We start from the raw sequence: 17,348 nt of genomic DNA, 5'->3' as shown, positions 1-17,348 counted from the left end.
TTTTAATAATCACCTGATGAACTGATGCTAGATTTGATTCTCTTAGGACCTGGTCCACCTTATGTTGCTCACCTTTGATTCCCTTCAGGCCACTTTCTCCTTCGAGGCCAGCCTCTCCATCGTTACCTGGAGGGCCAGGTGGTCCTGGGGGGCCAGGTTGTGAGGGGGGGTAGGTGGGGCAGGGGTAAACTCTGCCTCTCTCTCCCTTTGGTCCCTTTGGTCCTCGAAGTCCTTTTGGTCCTGGAGGCCCACTCTGGCCGGTACAACCTCTAGGACCCTTACTACCAGGTAATCCCATCAGACCTGGTGACCCCATAATACCTGATCTCGCACACACGAACACACACACAAACATACACATGCACACACCATTAGAGGTGGAAGCCACTCAAACACTCACCACCCAGTGTTATTGTAGAATGACCTGTCTCTCTGACTGAAGGTCTGCCAGGTATTTCAGATACGTGAAGAGGGTCTGACCTTTGAGTCCACATTCTCCGGGGTTGCCTGGTAGCCCTGAGGGCCCTGGAGATCCCTTTGGGCCAACCTGACCCCGGCATCCTGAGTCCCCGTTATCGCCATCATCCCCAGGTACTGGAGGGTTTAGACCTGGATCCCCCATGACTCCAGGAAATCCTAATACAGCAACACACGTCAGAAGTCATATGGCGTGATCTCTTTAAGTTTATTATCCCTAAATTTCCACTTCTGACCTGGCTCTCCATCTGGACCAGTACAACCGGGATCTCCACAAGGGCCTGGGACTGGATTTTGACAGTTGGGGCCAGTTTCACCTGGAGGTCCAAAACTACCTGGAGGTCCTGTTAAGGCACAAGAAGACACATTACTGACAGAGTCAGAGCGAAGGTTTGGTCTTCAGATGGATCACTGATGTTAACATCCCTGTTGTTCTGAATGTATCACAGACCTTTGGGTCCCGGGGGACCTCTTGGTCCTGGTTGTCCAGGCTGAGATGGACCTGAGGGGCCTGGAGGACCTGGAGGACCCTTATCCCCTGGAAGACCTTGGAGACCTGGAGGACCTTGCACACCCAGACCTAAAAAATAAAAAGGGACCAGTATTTAAGGGAATCTGTTTATGTTCTTTTCTTTTTGAGTCCAAAAGAACATTACATACTAGAGCTTTAAAGGTACATTGTGTAAGAATTACTCCCATCTAGCGGTGCGGTTGTAGATCGCAAGCAACTCGTTTTTTTCATGTTGCATTCACGTGAAATTGGGCAGACGGTGACGGGCGACAGCCGCTGCCGCTGCACGCATAAACAAGCCTCTATGTAAACAAGTGGTCCATCAGCACGAGGCAAAACAATACACGTGACAATATGTTGTCATGTCAATGTCGTATTGTTTACCTGACCCACGTTTTACCGGCTTTCTCTCGACTTCTGTGACTAAAATGACATCTGGTTTGTTACCGACGGCCGTCTGCCCGACTGCACGTGAATGCAGCATCAGTGTAGCGCTCCATTCCTCCTCACTGCGTTACCGCGGTGACTTTTCACAGACGCCACCTCGACCTGAGCCGACAGCTCCGGTGTCTCCGCTGAGTTTCCGTGGTTTCCTACCGTCACGCTGCCACTGAACGTAAACCATGGCGACACGACATGGCAGCCAGCACAGAGCTTGCCCGCTCGATGTATACTATATATGAATGATATGAACGGCAAATTCAGAGCTTACCGGAACACTGTTGTTATCACATGAACACAATTTAAGCTTAAATTCCTGCATTTTCAACACAGGACCTAACAGGAGGTACATAACCCAATACATTGACCTCCAGACCGCCGCACTTTGTCCACTGTGCAAAGGCATTTTTCTTCACCATTAGTGGTCATAATAATGACTATCCACTATCGGACTGCTTTACCTTCCTTATCCTACAAAATGTTTCAACTGGAATTCATGTTTTGGTTAGTTCTGTAGTTATGTTGGATTCATAAAGGTGTTTTGTCAAAGCGTTTTGCACATGTGTCTGCTTGCATGGCAATTTATCCTATTTAATTTAAAAATGAAATCTTGCTAAACTTCTTGAAACAATATTGGTAATCTGAATGCTTATGTTTCTTTACGTATGTCTCTTTTTTTTCATCACCAGGATCAGGGAAAGACAGACAGAAACCATCACCGTTGTATTCAATTACATCTAGAAAATCATCCAATGCAAATTGAATGTTAAGTTTTACACAACACATGAACCTGAACCTGACCCACAGAATTTGTTTTTGTTGTCAGGTTGCTGAACTCCACCGTGCTCACATGACATCAGGTGGCTGTGTATCTGTGGACAATAGACAAGATGTGACAATAGAATTTACCTCTAGTCCCCATGTCCCCTTTCACTCCTTTCAGTCCGTCCAGTCCATGCAGTCCCAGTGGTCCAGGAGGACCTGATGCAAAAAAAAAAATGTAAACGGCAAACTGTACCTTGTAATTTGTCAACAATTACAGCAATTGTAATATTAAAATGTATACCTCCTGGTTCGGGATTCACTTTCTGTTATTCATTTTCATTTTTTTTTGTCTCTGTGTTTCAGAGAGCTGACCAGAGGATGTCATGTTAGTGTCAAGCTCTTTGCTAACTCAGGCTAGCTACTAGATTTCCATGTTGACTCCACCTTGTGTCAGATCAGTCCAGACTACGACACCTCATCGACTTTGCACTTAGACCTGGTTTCAACCAGTGTTACTAGGCTAACACTGGTAACAGGGCTAGCATTTTACAGGATCCAAATACAGTTCAAAATCTGCTTGACAAATCCAAATCATTTTATATCCCTTAGTAAGTCTTTTTAAGTTAAATTTTTTTGTAACTTTCAGTACCGTCAACACCATCTGTCATCATAGCCTCCTTACTCAGCGATTGGTTAACTGTGTGGAGAGTGAGGGTGGAGTCAGGACTTAAAGCAGAAGAAAGCGATCCGGTCGTTTTGGCTAACTTCTTGTCAGCCGATGGAGTTAGCAGACCCCGCCCTCGTCATGGATCTATTGGTCCTCGTCCCTATGTCACCACATTCACGCGCATCCCTTGGCTGCACACACAGCCCTTCATGCCGTTCTCTCTCCTCACTGGATAAAGGTTGTAGGATACAAGGAAAGTTTTCTCCTCGGCTTACAGCAGAGCAGAGTGACTGACAGACCCGTGTTTCAGACCAAACACTCTATGTAAGTGATTGCGGTCGGAAGATATAACTATTTAAGACTTATATTAACACAAAAATTCCGCTTACTTCTGCTTTAAGTTAATTTTTTTCTCACCTTCCATGTGAACAGCTAAGGTTGACACAGAGAGTGTTTTCTGCTCTTTGTCATATGATCCTGACAGTAATGGGGTCTCTTGATCCAGATCAGACACCGGGGGACAGCCCTTCACCACTGAATAAAAGATTATCTAAACCTCTATAAAAAAAACTACCATGTACCCATGACAGCAGATCTGGATTGAGGTTCTGACCTTGGAGTCCTGTGCAGCCCTGTGGTCCTGGAGGACCATCAGCACCTGCTTCACCAGGAAGACCTGGACAACCTGGACGACCTCCTGGACCCGAGGGACCAATCACACCTGAAATAAACCGGATAGAGAGAAGACAGATGTAGGATCAGAGGCAAGTTGACTGTATAAAACTCAATCAGTCTGAAACAATCTGACATTGTGACAGTGACCTGAGATACTGGTCTATGTACCATTCTGCTCCAAGACGGACTCAACGGATCCTGTTCTTTACCGGTTTTGTTTGAGTAGGTCTCACAACTCAGAGTGAAGGTAAAACAATGATGAGGTCCAGGAGAATCTGTTTACCTGTTGGACCTGGTACTCCATGGGGGCCTCGATCTCCTTTGCATCCTGTATGTCCTGGAGCCCCAGGGAAACCAAGTCTTCCAGGATCTCCTTGAGGTCCAGGAGGTCCTGAATGAGAGAAACATTTAAGGTGCCCTGATAGTTGAAGCACTGATTTCATATTTTGTCATTATCTTCATTACAAAACATGTTGTTCTGAATAATATGAGATCACCTGGGGGTCCGGCGTTTCCAGGAGGCCCCCTGTTTCCAGGTAGGCCAGGATAACCAATAGGTTCTCCTTTATCACCTGAAACACAAACACAAACTTGATACAGGAAGCTGCAGGAGTAAAATCTTTGGTCTCTTTTATGTCATGTATGAAAGGTGTCAAACATTCTGCTGAGTCATGGTGGTCAGTACCTTTCTGTCCTGTACACCCTTGGCGACCAGGCTCTCCATTTTTCCCCGGACATCCTAGGTCACCCTGAAACAACAAACAAACTTGATCAATAATTTAACAATTTAATATTTCAACAATCAAAATACAAACTTCTGTTAACATTCTCGGATATCCTTTCATCACTATATCTGACCTATGAACACTTTATTTTAACCTTACCTGATCCCCAGTTGGCCCAGGAAAGCCAATGAATCCTGGAGGCCCTTGACGTCCAGGTGGTCCGGGGGGTCCCACCATACCACAGGCACCTGGGCCTCCAGGGGGTCCTACATTGCCTGGGGGTCCATTGCTGCCTGAACACCCTGGCTTACCTGGAGCACCTTGCTCACCCTTATTTCCTGTTGAAAAGAGGTGTTTGATGTTGAAAACTTCATCAACAACATATATGTTATACAACTGGTGTGTCCTGTCTCCAGGACTTTGCCTAGATCCCAACACAAAAAAAGCTCTCACCTTCTCCTGCCAGTTTGTCTTTTACATATCTGCTCTGCAAAAACATTTCGCTATAATGCAACAGAAAAACACACTGACTCTGAGAAGAAAATGACTTCAAGTAAAATCATCTGTCCAGGCAGCAAGACAAACTATCACAGTTCAAAATGAAAGGAAGAAAACAAGGGTACTACTACTGTATGTATGGCAAACCCATACTCAGTACTAGACTGGACTGAACTTGACTTTCTGGGAATTGGCCTGACTTCACTTACATCAGCTTTACTTCATTTTAACTCATTCACATGTCCTTATTCAACTAGATACAACCTGACTTATCTCTGCCTTATTTGACTCAACTCATCTTCACCTCTGTGATGTCACCCATAAGTTTCTGAAGAGTGGTTTTGAAGTGGGCTGTTCTGCCATCACCATCTTGCCCATACCTGACTGGGCAATGGGCATGTGTAGTACCGAGACGTTGGCACATGCCGGCTTGTGGCAAACAGATGCTTAGTCAACTGTCACCCATGGACAGCTTTAAGTTAAGTAACAAGTTGTGACCTGCACATTCCCCGGAACATTACGAGACGGAGTTGTTTTCGAGGTAAATTCATGCAAAATAGCTGATGCACGCTCCTGTCAGGGGCAGTTTTCCGGCAAGCAGTCTCTGCATTTGCTTCGAAAACAACTCTGTCTCGTAACGTTCCGTTATTATCTCATAGCGTGGTGAATGTGCAGGTCACAACTTGTCCACGAGAGTGTTTTGGAGTTGGAGTTGGAGATTTTTGTTTTTTAAATTGTTCACTAATTATTAAGGAACCAGGTCAAAAAAAAAAAAATCAAATCAAAGGCTTGTGGTTGTTCCCTTCATCAACAAGCCAAGTTAAATACAAAATGTCCTTACTTTATTTTATCCTTATAGATGTTTGAGTTAAAGTGTGTTATAATTAGTGGCTTAATTCGGGAGTTATGGGCAGTTTTTGAGGTCACAGTGTGTCAGATGTAATCCCTCTGGGCGTTCCTTAAATATTGCATTAACAACATGCGACCACTGTTAACTTTGTCCACAAAAACAAGAAACCAGCTAATCTTAGAGTACAAGAAATTTCATTAAGGCGTTACTGAGATGTCATGTTTATGAGGCTGGAACAGATGGATGGACAGACAACCCAAAAACATAATGTCCCTACTCTGGCTTTTACCTGTATAGAGAGAAGTACCATTTTTGTTTAGTCAGACACCTTGAGAGAGAGTCTGGTCTGTTACCCTGCATCAATGCAGACACTGTGTGTTGGAGACTTAACCCAATTCCACTTCAGGGTCATGGGTTTGGAACCAAACTCAAAATTGGACATAGGGTTGTGTGAGTTAGCAGGTCGAGCATTGTCAGTGTCAGGAACATGAGCAATGTGCTGCTGTGCCCGGGCCAACCAGAAAATAAAAACTGTTTTGACACTTTTAGAAGACGACATAATGTAGAACATGTTCAGTATGTTATCTTCCTGTCAAAGCACCACTTTCCTTTGATACTATATTTTTTTCAACCTGTGTGCGCTGTATTCAGCAGCAGCTGCAGGTCATGTGGGTGAATCAAAGACCTACACTGCACTTTGTTTTGACAGGTTTTGGAGTAATGATACAGTATGGCTCTTACCTCGTGGTCCAGGGAAGCCAGTGATGCCTGGAGGTCCTGGTTTTCCTGGGCCTCCTTTGATGGGGACACTGATACTGTCTCCTTGAGGCCCCTGAGGCCCTTGACATCCTGCAGGGGAAACATGAGAGAGTTTTTAACACATTTGAAGTGAGAGCTGTATCACAGTGAATAACATGTTCATTTGTTTCATTGGCATGAGACAAATGAACATAAAAATACCCATGTTTTAATCTCATTATGTACACCTGGTCAAAACAATACTACTGAACTGAGATTGCAGTACAGGATTGCAGTAGCCTACTATAGCAGGGATTACTGCACTACAGTAGGGATTACAGTACTACAGCAGGGATAACAGTACTATAGCAGGACTGCAGGACCTTTCTCTCCTTTTGGCCCTCCACATCCTGGACCTCCATCTTGTCCATTGAGCCCTCTCTCCCCTTTCAACCCTGGAGTTCCCGGGGTTCCAGTCCGTCCTGGATCTCCTGGCCCTCCTTGCGGGCCTTGGGGTCCCAACAAACCTGAAACAGAGACTCTTTCACAGAATCTGTGTCATGACATCACATTTAAACACCGGTGTGTTACTGCGAGGAGCTCACCTTTCTGACCATTATACCCAGGCAGTCCAGAGTCTCCTTCGGGGCCAGGACGGCCCTGGGACCCAGGGTATCCTGGAACACCGGAAGAACCCGATTTCCCCACAGGGCCTTGAGGGCCAGTACCTGGAGGACCTGGCACTCCAATGTCACCTTTCTCCCCAAGACAACCTAAAATGAAACATAATGTAATCATAGATTAATATGCGATTCTGAAACTTTCTTTAATACTTTTCTGAAGAAATACTATAACCAATTACTGCTCTTAAAAATGTAATGTAACATTTCGTAAAGTAAAGTAGTAAATAATTTACCTGGGATACCAATGGCTCCCTGAAGGCCACTGGGGCCACTGGAACCAGGTTTTCCTGGGTCACAACGTTCAGGTTTGGGGCCTGGGGAACCAGGGGCACCTGGTGCTCCATCCTGCCCTCTCTGGCCCTTTGCTCCAGGGACTCCTGTCAAACCCTGGATTCCTGGACAAACACATTAAACACACAAGGTTGTATCACAGCAGAGCAGAGGAGAAGCAGCAGAAATCAATGTGGCAAATCAGATTAAATCAAATCATCATACTGAAATCAGTTAGGTCACAGTCAACCCCTTATTTCTTCCTTTTACTTGTATATTTTACGTTGTTAATTTTTTACCCTGATCCTTCATTAATTGTCTGACATGTTTTTAAGATGGTTAACAGGTTGCACCTGGACAATTGTACAGGTGTGTGAGGGAATAACACCAAGTTTCCCATAACACAGTTCCTGTTTATGACTCAATCAATGGGATCTGTCGACTTGACATCCGTCGCCGGATTTGGTGTGTCTGCAAAGGTGCAGACAGTGTTACCTGGAGGGTTGTCCTTTGTTCATGACAAATTTGCAGTGTGCCTTGCTTGCAGCACATTTAAAGGTGAGGAGAGGAGCTCATTTGATCTAAGTAGACTGTGGTAAACCCACTCACGTCGTCTCCACTCCCTCTTTCCCACTTGTGCCGGTAGGAGGGACGGAGGTGGGAAAGAGGAGTACCTGCGCCAGGATGCACGGTGCACAGTGTGCCTGGACATGCCCCGTTGGCACGGTGCACCTGCACTGCGCTTCACTTGCACCTGGTCTACGAAATTAAAGCACCCCCCACTTGGTTAACTGGACAAATGATAAGGAACCAGGTTACATCAACCCCAGTGAACACCTCTGGGATGAATTTGAATTTTTGTTTCTTTATTTTATTTTATCACCATGGTTGCACTTTTTTAGTGTTTGATGGACCATTAAATGTTTGTTGCATCCGTCAATCTCAGGTGGACTTTGCCATTTTTGATCAGTGTGTGAGCCTTTTCCTCCTGCTGCTCTTAAATGAATTAGAATACAGCCAGGCTCTCGTCCAACTTCAGTATCGGACCTCAAAAGTACTCCTCTGGATGGCCGTGACAAAAGTTCCCACAGATGCACTGCAAAATCTTTGAGCCTTCCCTGAAGAATGGAAGCTTTTACAACTGCAAAGAGGGCACCAACTCCATATTAATGCCAATAAATTTAGAAAGCTCCTGGAAGTATAATGTGTAGGTGGTCCAGTACTTCTGTCTACAGAGTTTATGTTGAGAAAGATCTGAAACAAAGTCATATTATACCAGTTTTTAAGTCTCTATTGGTATACTGCTTTTCTGTGCAGGGTTGCAGGGGCTGGAGCCAATCCCAACTGGAAGACGGCGAGGGCGTGGTATACCCTGAACAGGTTGTAGACAAACACCACTCACACACACTCACATTCATACAGAGGCACGAGTCGCCCTCATGTGCAAGGTGTGGAGGAAGCTGGAGAACCCAGAGGATAGCCACACAGACACAGTGAACATGCAAACTTGACTCAGAAAGGCCCCGGGCCTTCTTGTTGCTAACCACTAGACCACAGTGCCACTCCCTATTGATATTGATATATTCCTGGTGGCTCATTATCCAGAAGTGGTGGTCAGCCACTTCTACAGCCTGTGGTTATGTCATTGCTACTCTAAAGCTGCTGAACGGGTCACATAGTCAAACTCTATACTAACATAACATATTCATACATGTTTGGAAATCAGTCAATCCCCCTTAAATGTCAATCATGCAATAAGTAACAAAAATGAGAAATGTCTGGTAGTTTGTGCCATAGTTAAAGCAGAAGTAAGCGGAATATTTGTGTTAATATAAGTCTTAAATAGTTATATCTTCCGACAGCAATCACTTACATAGAGTGTTTGGTCCGAAACACGGGTCTGTCAGTCACTCTGCTCTGCTGTAAGCCGAGGAGAAAACGTCTTGTATACTTCCTTGTATCCTACAAGCTTTATCCAATGAGGAGAGAGAACGGCATGAAGGGCTGTGTGTGCAGCCAAGGGATGCGCGGGAATGTGGTGACGTAGGGACGAGGACCAACAGATCCATGATGAGGGCGGGGGCTGCTAACTAACGAAGTTAGCCAAAATGACCGGATCGCTTACTTCTGCTTTAAGATGAAAAACGTCCTTTCAGTCATCATTCACTCTTCTCACAGTTTCTAGATTTGTGATGCGGAAACATGACAAAGTCAGTCTATTAAACCGAGCACGTACTGTACATTAAACCATTTATTAGATTTGCTTTTTTTCCTATGAATCTTTGGGAACCCTCCTGTTGTGGCCTTTGAATTAAACCCACGGTTGAAACAAAAACCCAAAATGATGCTTCTGAGGGCAGCAGAAAATGTTGATATTTTTAAAAGCAAACTGAAGACAAATCTTTTTGGTCTATATTTATATTTAATTTAATTTAATTATCTTCCTGTTTATTTATATATCTTAAGTTCTTGAACTGGTTTGTCCTTTTATTCAATCATTATTTTCTGTATTGTTTTCCTTTTGATATCTTGTTCCTTTCCCTGGTTATTTATTTTATTTCTACCTTTATTTTTTTGGTTTTACTCACTTCCAAACATCTCCTCTATTTTAGCATGTTGTATTATATTGTCTTTGATTTATAAAATCCTATTTTTTATTTTATCCTTTTATCTTCATCACTCTTTCCTTATCTTTTTTTTTTTGATTGATTGATTGATTGATCACTCTACATCACAGGTCTATTCATTCACCTGGAAGTCCGTCTATGCCAGGAGGACCAGGTACTCCTTTTGGTCCTGGAGAGCCCACTGATCCCGGGAAGCCAAGAGGACCTGAGGGTCCAACATCAGAGTTCCCTGATGGGCCTTTGAGCCCAGGAAACCCGCGATTCCCTGGAGAGCCTGGAGATCACACATTTAGAGAGCTGATGAGTCAGTGTCTGTTCTACATTCACATGTTCATATCTGAAGAAGTTCTCAGAAGATAAACTTTTTAATCATGCGTGTAGGAACAACTTCTGTTACACATGATCTTCGTGTTCACATACGAGTAACTACAACTGTATGATCAGTGAATTGTGAGCCTTTAGTGTGTGGTGCAAATGTATTTGAGGCATGTCCATGCCTTTTTCTTTTTTTCTTTTTTTTTTGCTATTTTGAGGGCAAGAAAATGAGTCAATAGGTGCTTGGTTCAAAAGGGTCTCTTAATCCATCATGTTTTATTTTAATTGAGTGTTTTGGATGTAACATCCAATAAACTAATTACAGTTCCCCCCCACCTCTTTTTCAAGATAAGGGTAATAGGGGAGGGCAAAATATTTGTTTTGTACTAATTTGTGCCTATTCGCATCAGATAGGGTCCATGAAGTTGTTTGTGGATATGGAGGATGTTGAGTTCACTCATCCACATCCCTGTATGAAAAGCTCATCTGGCAACAAAGGCCTGCTTCAGGACCTTCCTCCTGTTTTCTTTCTCCAACCCCAGACACATCTGAGAGATGAGAGGAGAGCCCATTCTCAAATAATTTTAACAGATTTTTGCCTTTATTTCCCTCTGACTTATAGGGTTAGGGTTATTGTAAAGTGTTACCGAGTTAGTTGTGATCTTTGGTTCCTTTCACAGTTGTGGGATTTAATACAAGTAATGGTAAACCTTGAGATCACCACAAACAATTTACTCCAGAACTCTTTGATGACTGGATCCAGATGTTGTCAGTTACTGTACCTGGATCTCCTCCATAACTCTTGCCCTCTTCTCCTTCTGCTCCATTGTCACCAACAAATCCTGGAGGGCCTGTAGGAGCAGGAGGTGACGTATGTAAAGATACTGTTATAGACAACATACAGACATCAAGAGGTGTGACACATATGAGGTGTGCTCTGGTACCTTCTCGTCCATCTGTTCCAGGACGTCCAGATTCTCCTTTGTCTCCTTTAATTCCATCACGTCCAGTGATCCCACGAAAACCTGTAGGACCAGGGAGTCCTGGGTAACCTAGACAAACAAACAGGTGAACAGCAAGTCAGACACACAGGTGGTCAGACAGGTGAAGAGACTGGCAGATGTTACGGGTGGTATTTACCTGCATTCCCAGTGTCTCCCTTCTCTCCTGGGGGGCCTGGGTTTCTGGGTACACAGGGCAGAGTGTCACCTGTAGGGTTAGGATGAGCACACATCAAACATGAAGTGGGAGAGGTCAATAAGTAAAATAAATTTCACAAATTTTAAGTATTAATTAAACAATAACTTCAGATTGATTCTAACCAGGAGCTCCTTTCAACCCAGGGGGACCCTCGGGTCCTGTCAATCCTGGCTCCCCAGGGCGCCCACGCTGTCCTATCGCTCCGACTAGATTTGCTCCTGGAGAGCCTGAAGGTCCTGATAATCCCTTTGGCCCTATTGATCCTGGGAAGCCTCTGTCTCCAGGAAAGCCGCCAAAACTGTCACCCTAGACAGATGCAGGAATCAGACATGCAGCACCAGGAACATGACTCAGCCAGAGGTGCAGCCAGCTGTGCAGTAGCATCCCCAATAGGCTTCAGAGTTCATGAAAACAACAATTTGAACAAGCAAAACCCAGAGTAAATGACCCCCATATACTGTATTTACACAGATCCATCCCTAACTCATGTGATACTGAAGAAAACCTGATGGTTCTAGTCCTGCAGTTAGATGGGGTGTCTCTTTTCAATGTCTTGCAAAGCATGACTTCTAAAGAATATTTCTAAATGTTTTAAAATGAAGTGATCACCAAAAACATTAAAAAAAACAAACAAACTGTAAACTGCAAAATACTACACACGTGCTACCACCTCAGTGTGTGTTAAAAGACTGCGTCCAAAAACCTGGTGTTGGAGCCAAAACTATAATATGATTATTTGCTAAAAATATATACTGTCTAGGTGCATCTCAATAAATTAGAATATCATGGAAAAGTTCATTTATTTCAATCGTTCAATTCAAAAAGTGAAACTAATACCTGATATAGATCCATGACACACAGACTGAAATATTCCATGTCTTTATTTCATTTAATTGTAATGATTATGGATTATATTTAATGAAAACCCAAAATTCTGTACTTTGAGCAACTTGGATTCTGTGCCTCTCCACCACTTCTTGTCTACCCCGTATACAACATCTATAGCACGTCTGTCCACCCTGGGTGAGGGATCCCTCCTCTCTTGCTCACCCTGAGGTTTCTCCAAATAATTCCCTGTTAAGGGTTTTCTTGGGAGTTTTTCCTCAGTCGATGTGAGGGTCTAAGCCCTTTGAGACAAACTGTGGACAAAATGGGCCATACAAATAAAATTGCCTTGCCTTGCTCTACCTTCCTCCAGACTCTGGGTCCATGGTTTTCAAATGTAATGCAAAACTTACTTTCATCTGAAAAGAGGACTTTGTACCACTGGGCAATAGTCCAGTTCTTCTTCTCCTTAGCCCAGGTAAGACACCTCTGACGTTGTCTCTGATCCAGGAATGGCTTGACACACTAGGCCCAAAAATGCAGAGCTAAGGCCGCTATCAAGGCCTCAGCAGTGCCACAGGCTGTTTGCCTCCATGCCATGCCGAAACGATGCAGTAATTCAAGCAAAAGGAGAAGTATTGAGTGCATATAAATGAACATACTTTCCAAAAGACCAACAATTCTGTATTAACAATATTTTTTGAAATTGTTCTGATATAATATTCAAATTTTTTGAGATACAGAATTTGGGGTTTTCATTGAATATAAGCCATAATCATTACAATTAAACAAAATAAAGACATGAAATATTTCAGTCTATGTGTCATGGAGCTATATCATTTTGAACTGAAATATTGAAATAGATTAACTTTTCCATGATATTCTAATTTATTGAGATGCACGTGTACTTATTAGAATGATGAGATTACTTATTTATTAGTTTATGTTGTGACGTGGTCTTTTTTGGAAAGTGTCATTTCAGACAGCTGATCGGCACATCATTGATTTGCAAATCAGGTGTGTGAGTGTTAAGACATGGGCGGCTGAGAGAGTCACCCTCTCTTTTGGTTTGGTTATTATTTTGACAACTTGTATTAGAAAACGTGACTTCATTTTTTCTTGTTTGGCCTTTTAATTCAATGTGCCTGTCCTGCCACAGTCAGAGTAACCGACTTGTTTTGTCAAGTAAAAAAAAGAAAGAAATACATCATGGATAATAAATGCAACAAAAGGAAATGCAAACCAGGAGGAACACTCTTGTCTGGTGCATCAAAATGGATAACAACAGTTTGCAACACAAAGAGTTAAGAGGAGTTGAGAGACTGGTGTTGAATCGACAGGTGGTCTCTCCCATCTGTATTGTTAGGGTCGGATGTGGGTCGCCAACATTTTAAAGATTTTCAAGTGGACTATGCGCTGCAAAAGAGTGAACCACTGATCTTTAGTGCATTGTCTCTGGACCAGTGTGTTGGGAGCAACTGACTCACCTGAGGACCAGGGTTTCCAGAGGCACCTGGAGGCCCTATACGTCCTATTCTCCCTGAGAATCCTTGTCTGCCTGGAAGGCCGGTCGGGCCCCTGTCTCCCTTCTCCCCTGGAGACAAACAGAGATACTGATGCAATGACATGACAGTGACCTAAGTGCTGTACAGTGTCCAGAGCTCAGGACAGGTGAGACAGGATGCATGCAGGTGATAAACTCACCCATAATATCCACCACAATGAAATCTCCCTTCTGACCCTTTAATCCTTTGACACCTGGAAATCCACCCAGGCCCTGAAAACACGACCAATAATCAATAAAACGGATAAATCGCAGCACAAAAAGAACAACAAACACCTCTGGGTTATTGATACTGACTCAGTGGTTTTGTAACTCACCGATTTTCCGCTGTCTCCAGTATCTCCAGGTAAACCTTTCTCCCCGCTAAGCCCTGGGGCCCCCGGCATTCCTGAATGCCCTGGACTCCCCGTGTCACCAGCAGGGCCAGGATCGCCAGGTAGTATTATAGGAGGGCCACATTCGCACCCTCCATTAGAGCCTAAACACACAAACAGAGAGCTGAAGTCAGGTTGTGGAGTTTCTCTGAGCGTCGGATCTTTCCACTAAACCTCACATCCAGGAGGAAAACTGAAGGTTATTTCTCTCCATAAAACAGATCCCTCAATAGACAATAATCAAGAATCAATAAGTCCAGATAATTACCTTTAAATCCTGGGTATCCCTGAGACCCTGGGGGTCCTTGTTGACCTGGATCTCCAGTTTCTCCTGGGGCTCCAGGAAGACAGTAATAACCTGATGAGAGAAAGAAGCAGTCATAAGGCAACAGAGTTAAGTGATCTGTGCTAATTAAGATTATCAATATGATACACCTTTAGATAATGACATCACCATGTGTGTCGGAAAGTAAAGAGTGAACAAGATTTTGTTGTACCTGGACTTCCTGGTTCTCCTTTTGGTCCTCTAAATCCAGGACGTCCCGGTTTTCCAGGTTCTCCTGGTGTGGTTTCTTTTTTATAGAGCTCACCAGGGTCTCCTTTTTCCCCCTTGCATCCTTGAGCTCCACTCTTACCTGCATCACCAGCTGGTCCTGAGGAACCATCAGAGAATTTTATTCATCTCATGCCACCTCAACACATTTCACCCTCACTGTCACTGTCAGTACTCATGATGCTGCCTTGCTCATGGGCTGCAGGTACTTACCAGGTATGGAGCTGCCTGAGGCTCCTGGGGGACCATGCACTCCCATCACCCCCATGTCTCCTGGAGGGCCACTCAGTCCAGGGAAGCCAGGGTCTCCAACGTCACCTGGGACAGTTGGGTGACATCATCACCAGTGGTAACAACATAAATTGTTGATGACCTCATACAGTGATGACATGATACCAAGGAGACAGGAACAGAATCTGGTGATCAATCGTCAAGGTGCTGCTGATCAGTGTGTTCATATCCATACCTGTGTGTGTGATGTCTATCACTTGAGGAAAACCCTTAGGCCCTGGATTTCCCATCACGCCCTGGGAACCAATAGATTCATGACACACTATATAATCAATCAATTAAGCAGGTGCTCAGACGCCCTCCAACACTGATCATGCATCAATTCATTACAGAAGATACACAGAAACATACATGATTGACAAACTGACTGACCTTAGGACCTTCTCGTCCGATCAGACCTGGGAGACCTGGGCTTCCTTGAATCCCCTGAAACCACATAAACACAAATAAACCCTTAGAACAAGAATAATCCTGATTTCGGATTGGCTGACAGGTGGAGAAAATGGTGGAGTGCTCTCTGTGGTTTGGGATGAAGTCTCTGCTCTGAGTGAAGGGGTTTAAGTATCCTGAGGATAAGATTGAGAGGGAGACTGACAGGCGGCTCAGATCTGTATTACCAGTAAAGCGAGTGTTGTACTGGACTGTTGTGGTAAAGAGAGGAAACCAAGGCCGAGGGCAAAACTCTCTATTCACCAGGTCATCCTTGTTCCAACCCTCTTCAGGTTGGTCATCATGTTTGGGTAGTAACAAAATTAATGAGTTTCCTCCACAGGGCTTTTGAACTCAGCCTTAGAAATAGGGTGGGGAGTTTGGACATTCAGAGAGGGCACTAAGTAGAAGAGCTGCTTCTTCCCAATGAACAGAGAATATTTTGGGCTGGTAGGAGGCCTCGGGGTAGACCAACAATATACCGGAGAGATTGTATATCTCATCTCATCTGGGAATGCCTCAAGGCTGGCTGGATGGATGGATGGATGGATGGATGGATGGATGGATGGATGGATGGATGGATGGATGGATGGATGGTTTGGCGCACACTTTTATTCAGAGACTTACATTATCTCCAAAGCACGGTGTCAGCACTGGCTCCATTACCATTCTGCTATTGAGGAAAAGACTCTGGCTTTTATGTGTTTCTTAAGTCCAATCATAATCACCAATGCTGGCGCTGAATCCAGGACGCAGCAATGTAATATATTTTCAGAGGGGAACTTCCCCACAAAGAAAAGCCCACAAAAAAAGAAACAGGATTTTGAGAACATTGACAGGCAGGGTCACCTTAGATCACGCATACACATATGCCACAGCTGAGGTCACAGCCCCTTTCAAAGCCTCCTCCTGTGTTCACCAGAGAGCACTGGAGACCCAAGGACTTGTAATGTGAAACAGGTTTATTCAGTGTTTTGCTGTTTATAATCACCTGGTCTGGTTGTTTTAGAGAGGACACCACACCTCTGTGGATAATTCAGCATCAGGACAAAATCTTGTGAAACACTGATTTGATGATCCCACTGAGTTCTCTAAAGAATAATCAGCCCAAAATGCGGCGCTGAGTGGTGCAGTACTATAGGATGAGCAGCCCCCATGTGTAGAGGCTACAGTCCTCACTGCAGGTGGCTCCAGTTCAAATCCTGCATCGGGCTGCCCTTTTCTGCATGTCATTCCCCCTCCCTCTGCTTCCCCACTAAAATCTCAAAATGCCTTTAGTATGTTTCTTTATTTTTATTTTTCAGTTTTTATATTGTTACACTGTGCTATATTGACTCACCTTGAATCCTCTCTCTCCGAACAGACCAGGGTCGCCAGTAGAGCCCTAAAACACATGAACACATCACATGTTTACATGGACATCATGTTTCATTAGCCATGTAAAGGATCAGATTAACTCTGCTCTGTTTGTGTAAATCTGTCACTCAAGGTTCAGCATTCATCTTGTCACGGTTAGCTGAGGCAAAGATAAACCCTGGGTCTCCACTCTTGTCAAGAAATCATTTTCATGACAGTAGGCAGGGATACCAGGAATCACTCTACTGGCTAATTCCTCTAAATGAACATCTCCTTTAAAATAGAAGTATACTACATTTCATTTGACTGGGACTGATCAATACTGATAATAATTACAATAGAGATAGACAGGTAATTACTTACTCTGGGTCCAGGGAACCCCGGAACACCTTTCTCTCCTTTGATACCTGTAAGAGAGTCTAGGCCCTGAACGTCCCCATACACACACACACACACACACACACACACACACACACATGCAGAGAGAGAGAGAGATAAATAGTGTCCAACTGAA

At 44.0% G+C, this 17,348-nt stretch overlaps 1 protein-coding gene across 1 annotated transcript in view; it reads right to left on the bottom strand.

Annotated features, from left to right (window-relative positions):
• col4a4 (collagen, type IV, alpha 4) overlaps positions 1 to 17,348 on the bottom strand; it is a 57,456-nt gene that overhangs the window by 6,220 nt on the left and 33,888 nt on the right. Inside the window, exons 15-43 of the mRNA XM_085795628.1 lie at positions 17,198 to 17,260; positions 16,818 to 16,862; positions 15,422 to 15,475; positions 15,225 to 15,285; positions 14,972 to 15,076; positions 14,703 to 14,858; positions 14,474 to 14,563; positions 14,149 to 14,309; positions 13,972 to 14,044; positions 13,755 to 13,861; positions 11,565 to 11,748; positions 11,383 to 11,451; positions 11,187 to 11,294; positions 11,025 to 11,093; positions 10,052 to 10,201; positions 7,264 to 7,425; positions 6,953 to 7,120; positions 6,731 to 6,874; positions 6,351 to 6,458; positions 4,421 to 4,599; positions 4,222 to 4,285; positions 4,034 to 4,108; positions 3,820 to 3,927; positions 3,475 to 3,582; positions 2,339 to 2,410; positions 929 to 1,057; positions 714 to 821; positions 481 to 636; positions 73 to 321 (exon numbers count right to left, since the gene is read on the bottom strand). Coding sequence (XP_085651754.1) covers positions 73 to 321; positions 481 to 636; positions 714 to 821; positions 929 to 1,057; positions 2,339 to 2,410; positions 3,475 to 3,582; positions 3,820 to 3,927; positions 4,034 to 4,108; positions 4,222 to 4,285; positions 4,421 to 4,599; positions 6,351 to 6,458; positions 6,731 to 6,874; positions 6,953 to 7,120; positions 7,264 to 7,425; positions 10,052 to 10,201; positions 11,025 to 11,093; positions 11,187 to 11,294; positions 11,383 to 11,451; positions 11,565 to 11,748; positions 13,755 to 13,861; positions 13,972 to 14,044; positions 14,149 to 14,309; positions 14,474 to 14,563; positions 14,703 to 14,858; positions 14,972 to 15,076; positions 15,225 to 15,285; positions 15,422 to 15,475; positions 16,818 to 16,862; positions 17,198 to 17,260 — 3,325 coding nt within the window. The remainder of the gene's footprint in view (positions 1 to 72; positions 322 to 480; positions 637 to 713; positions 822 to 928; positions 1,058 to 2,338; positions 2,411 to 3,474; positions 3,583 to 3,819; positions 3,928 to 4,033; positions 4,109 to 4,221; positions 4,286 to 4,420; positions 4,600 to 6,350; positions 6,459 to 6,730; positions 6,875 to 6,952; positions 7,121 to 7,263; positions 7,426 to 10,051; positions 10,202 to 11,024; positions 11,094 to 11,186; positions 11,295 to 11,382; positions 11,452 to 11,564; positions 11,749 to 13,754; positions 13,862 to 13,971; positions 14,045 to 14,148; positions 14,310 to 14,473; positions 14,564 to 14,702; positions 14,859 to 14,971; positions 15,077 to 15,224; positions 15,286 to 15,421; positions 15,476 to 16,817; positions 16,863 to 17,197; positions 17,261 to 17,348) is intronic.

This window comes from Trachurus japonicus, chromosome 13 (genome assembly GCF_045865225.1).
Source record: "Trachurus japonicus isolate A0001 chromosome 13, Traja_1.0".
NCBI classification, from domain to species: domain Eukaryota; kingdom Metazoa; phylum Chordata; class Actinopteri; order Carangiformes; family Carangidae; genus Trachurus; species Trachurus japonicus.
Note: the sequence above shows the minus strand (reverse complement) of the source record. Positions and strands in the feature narration are given on the sequence as shown.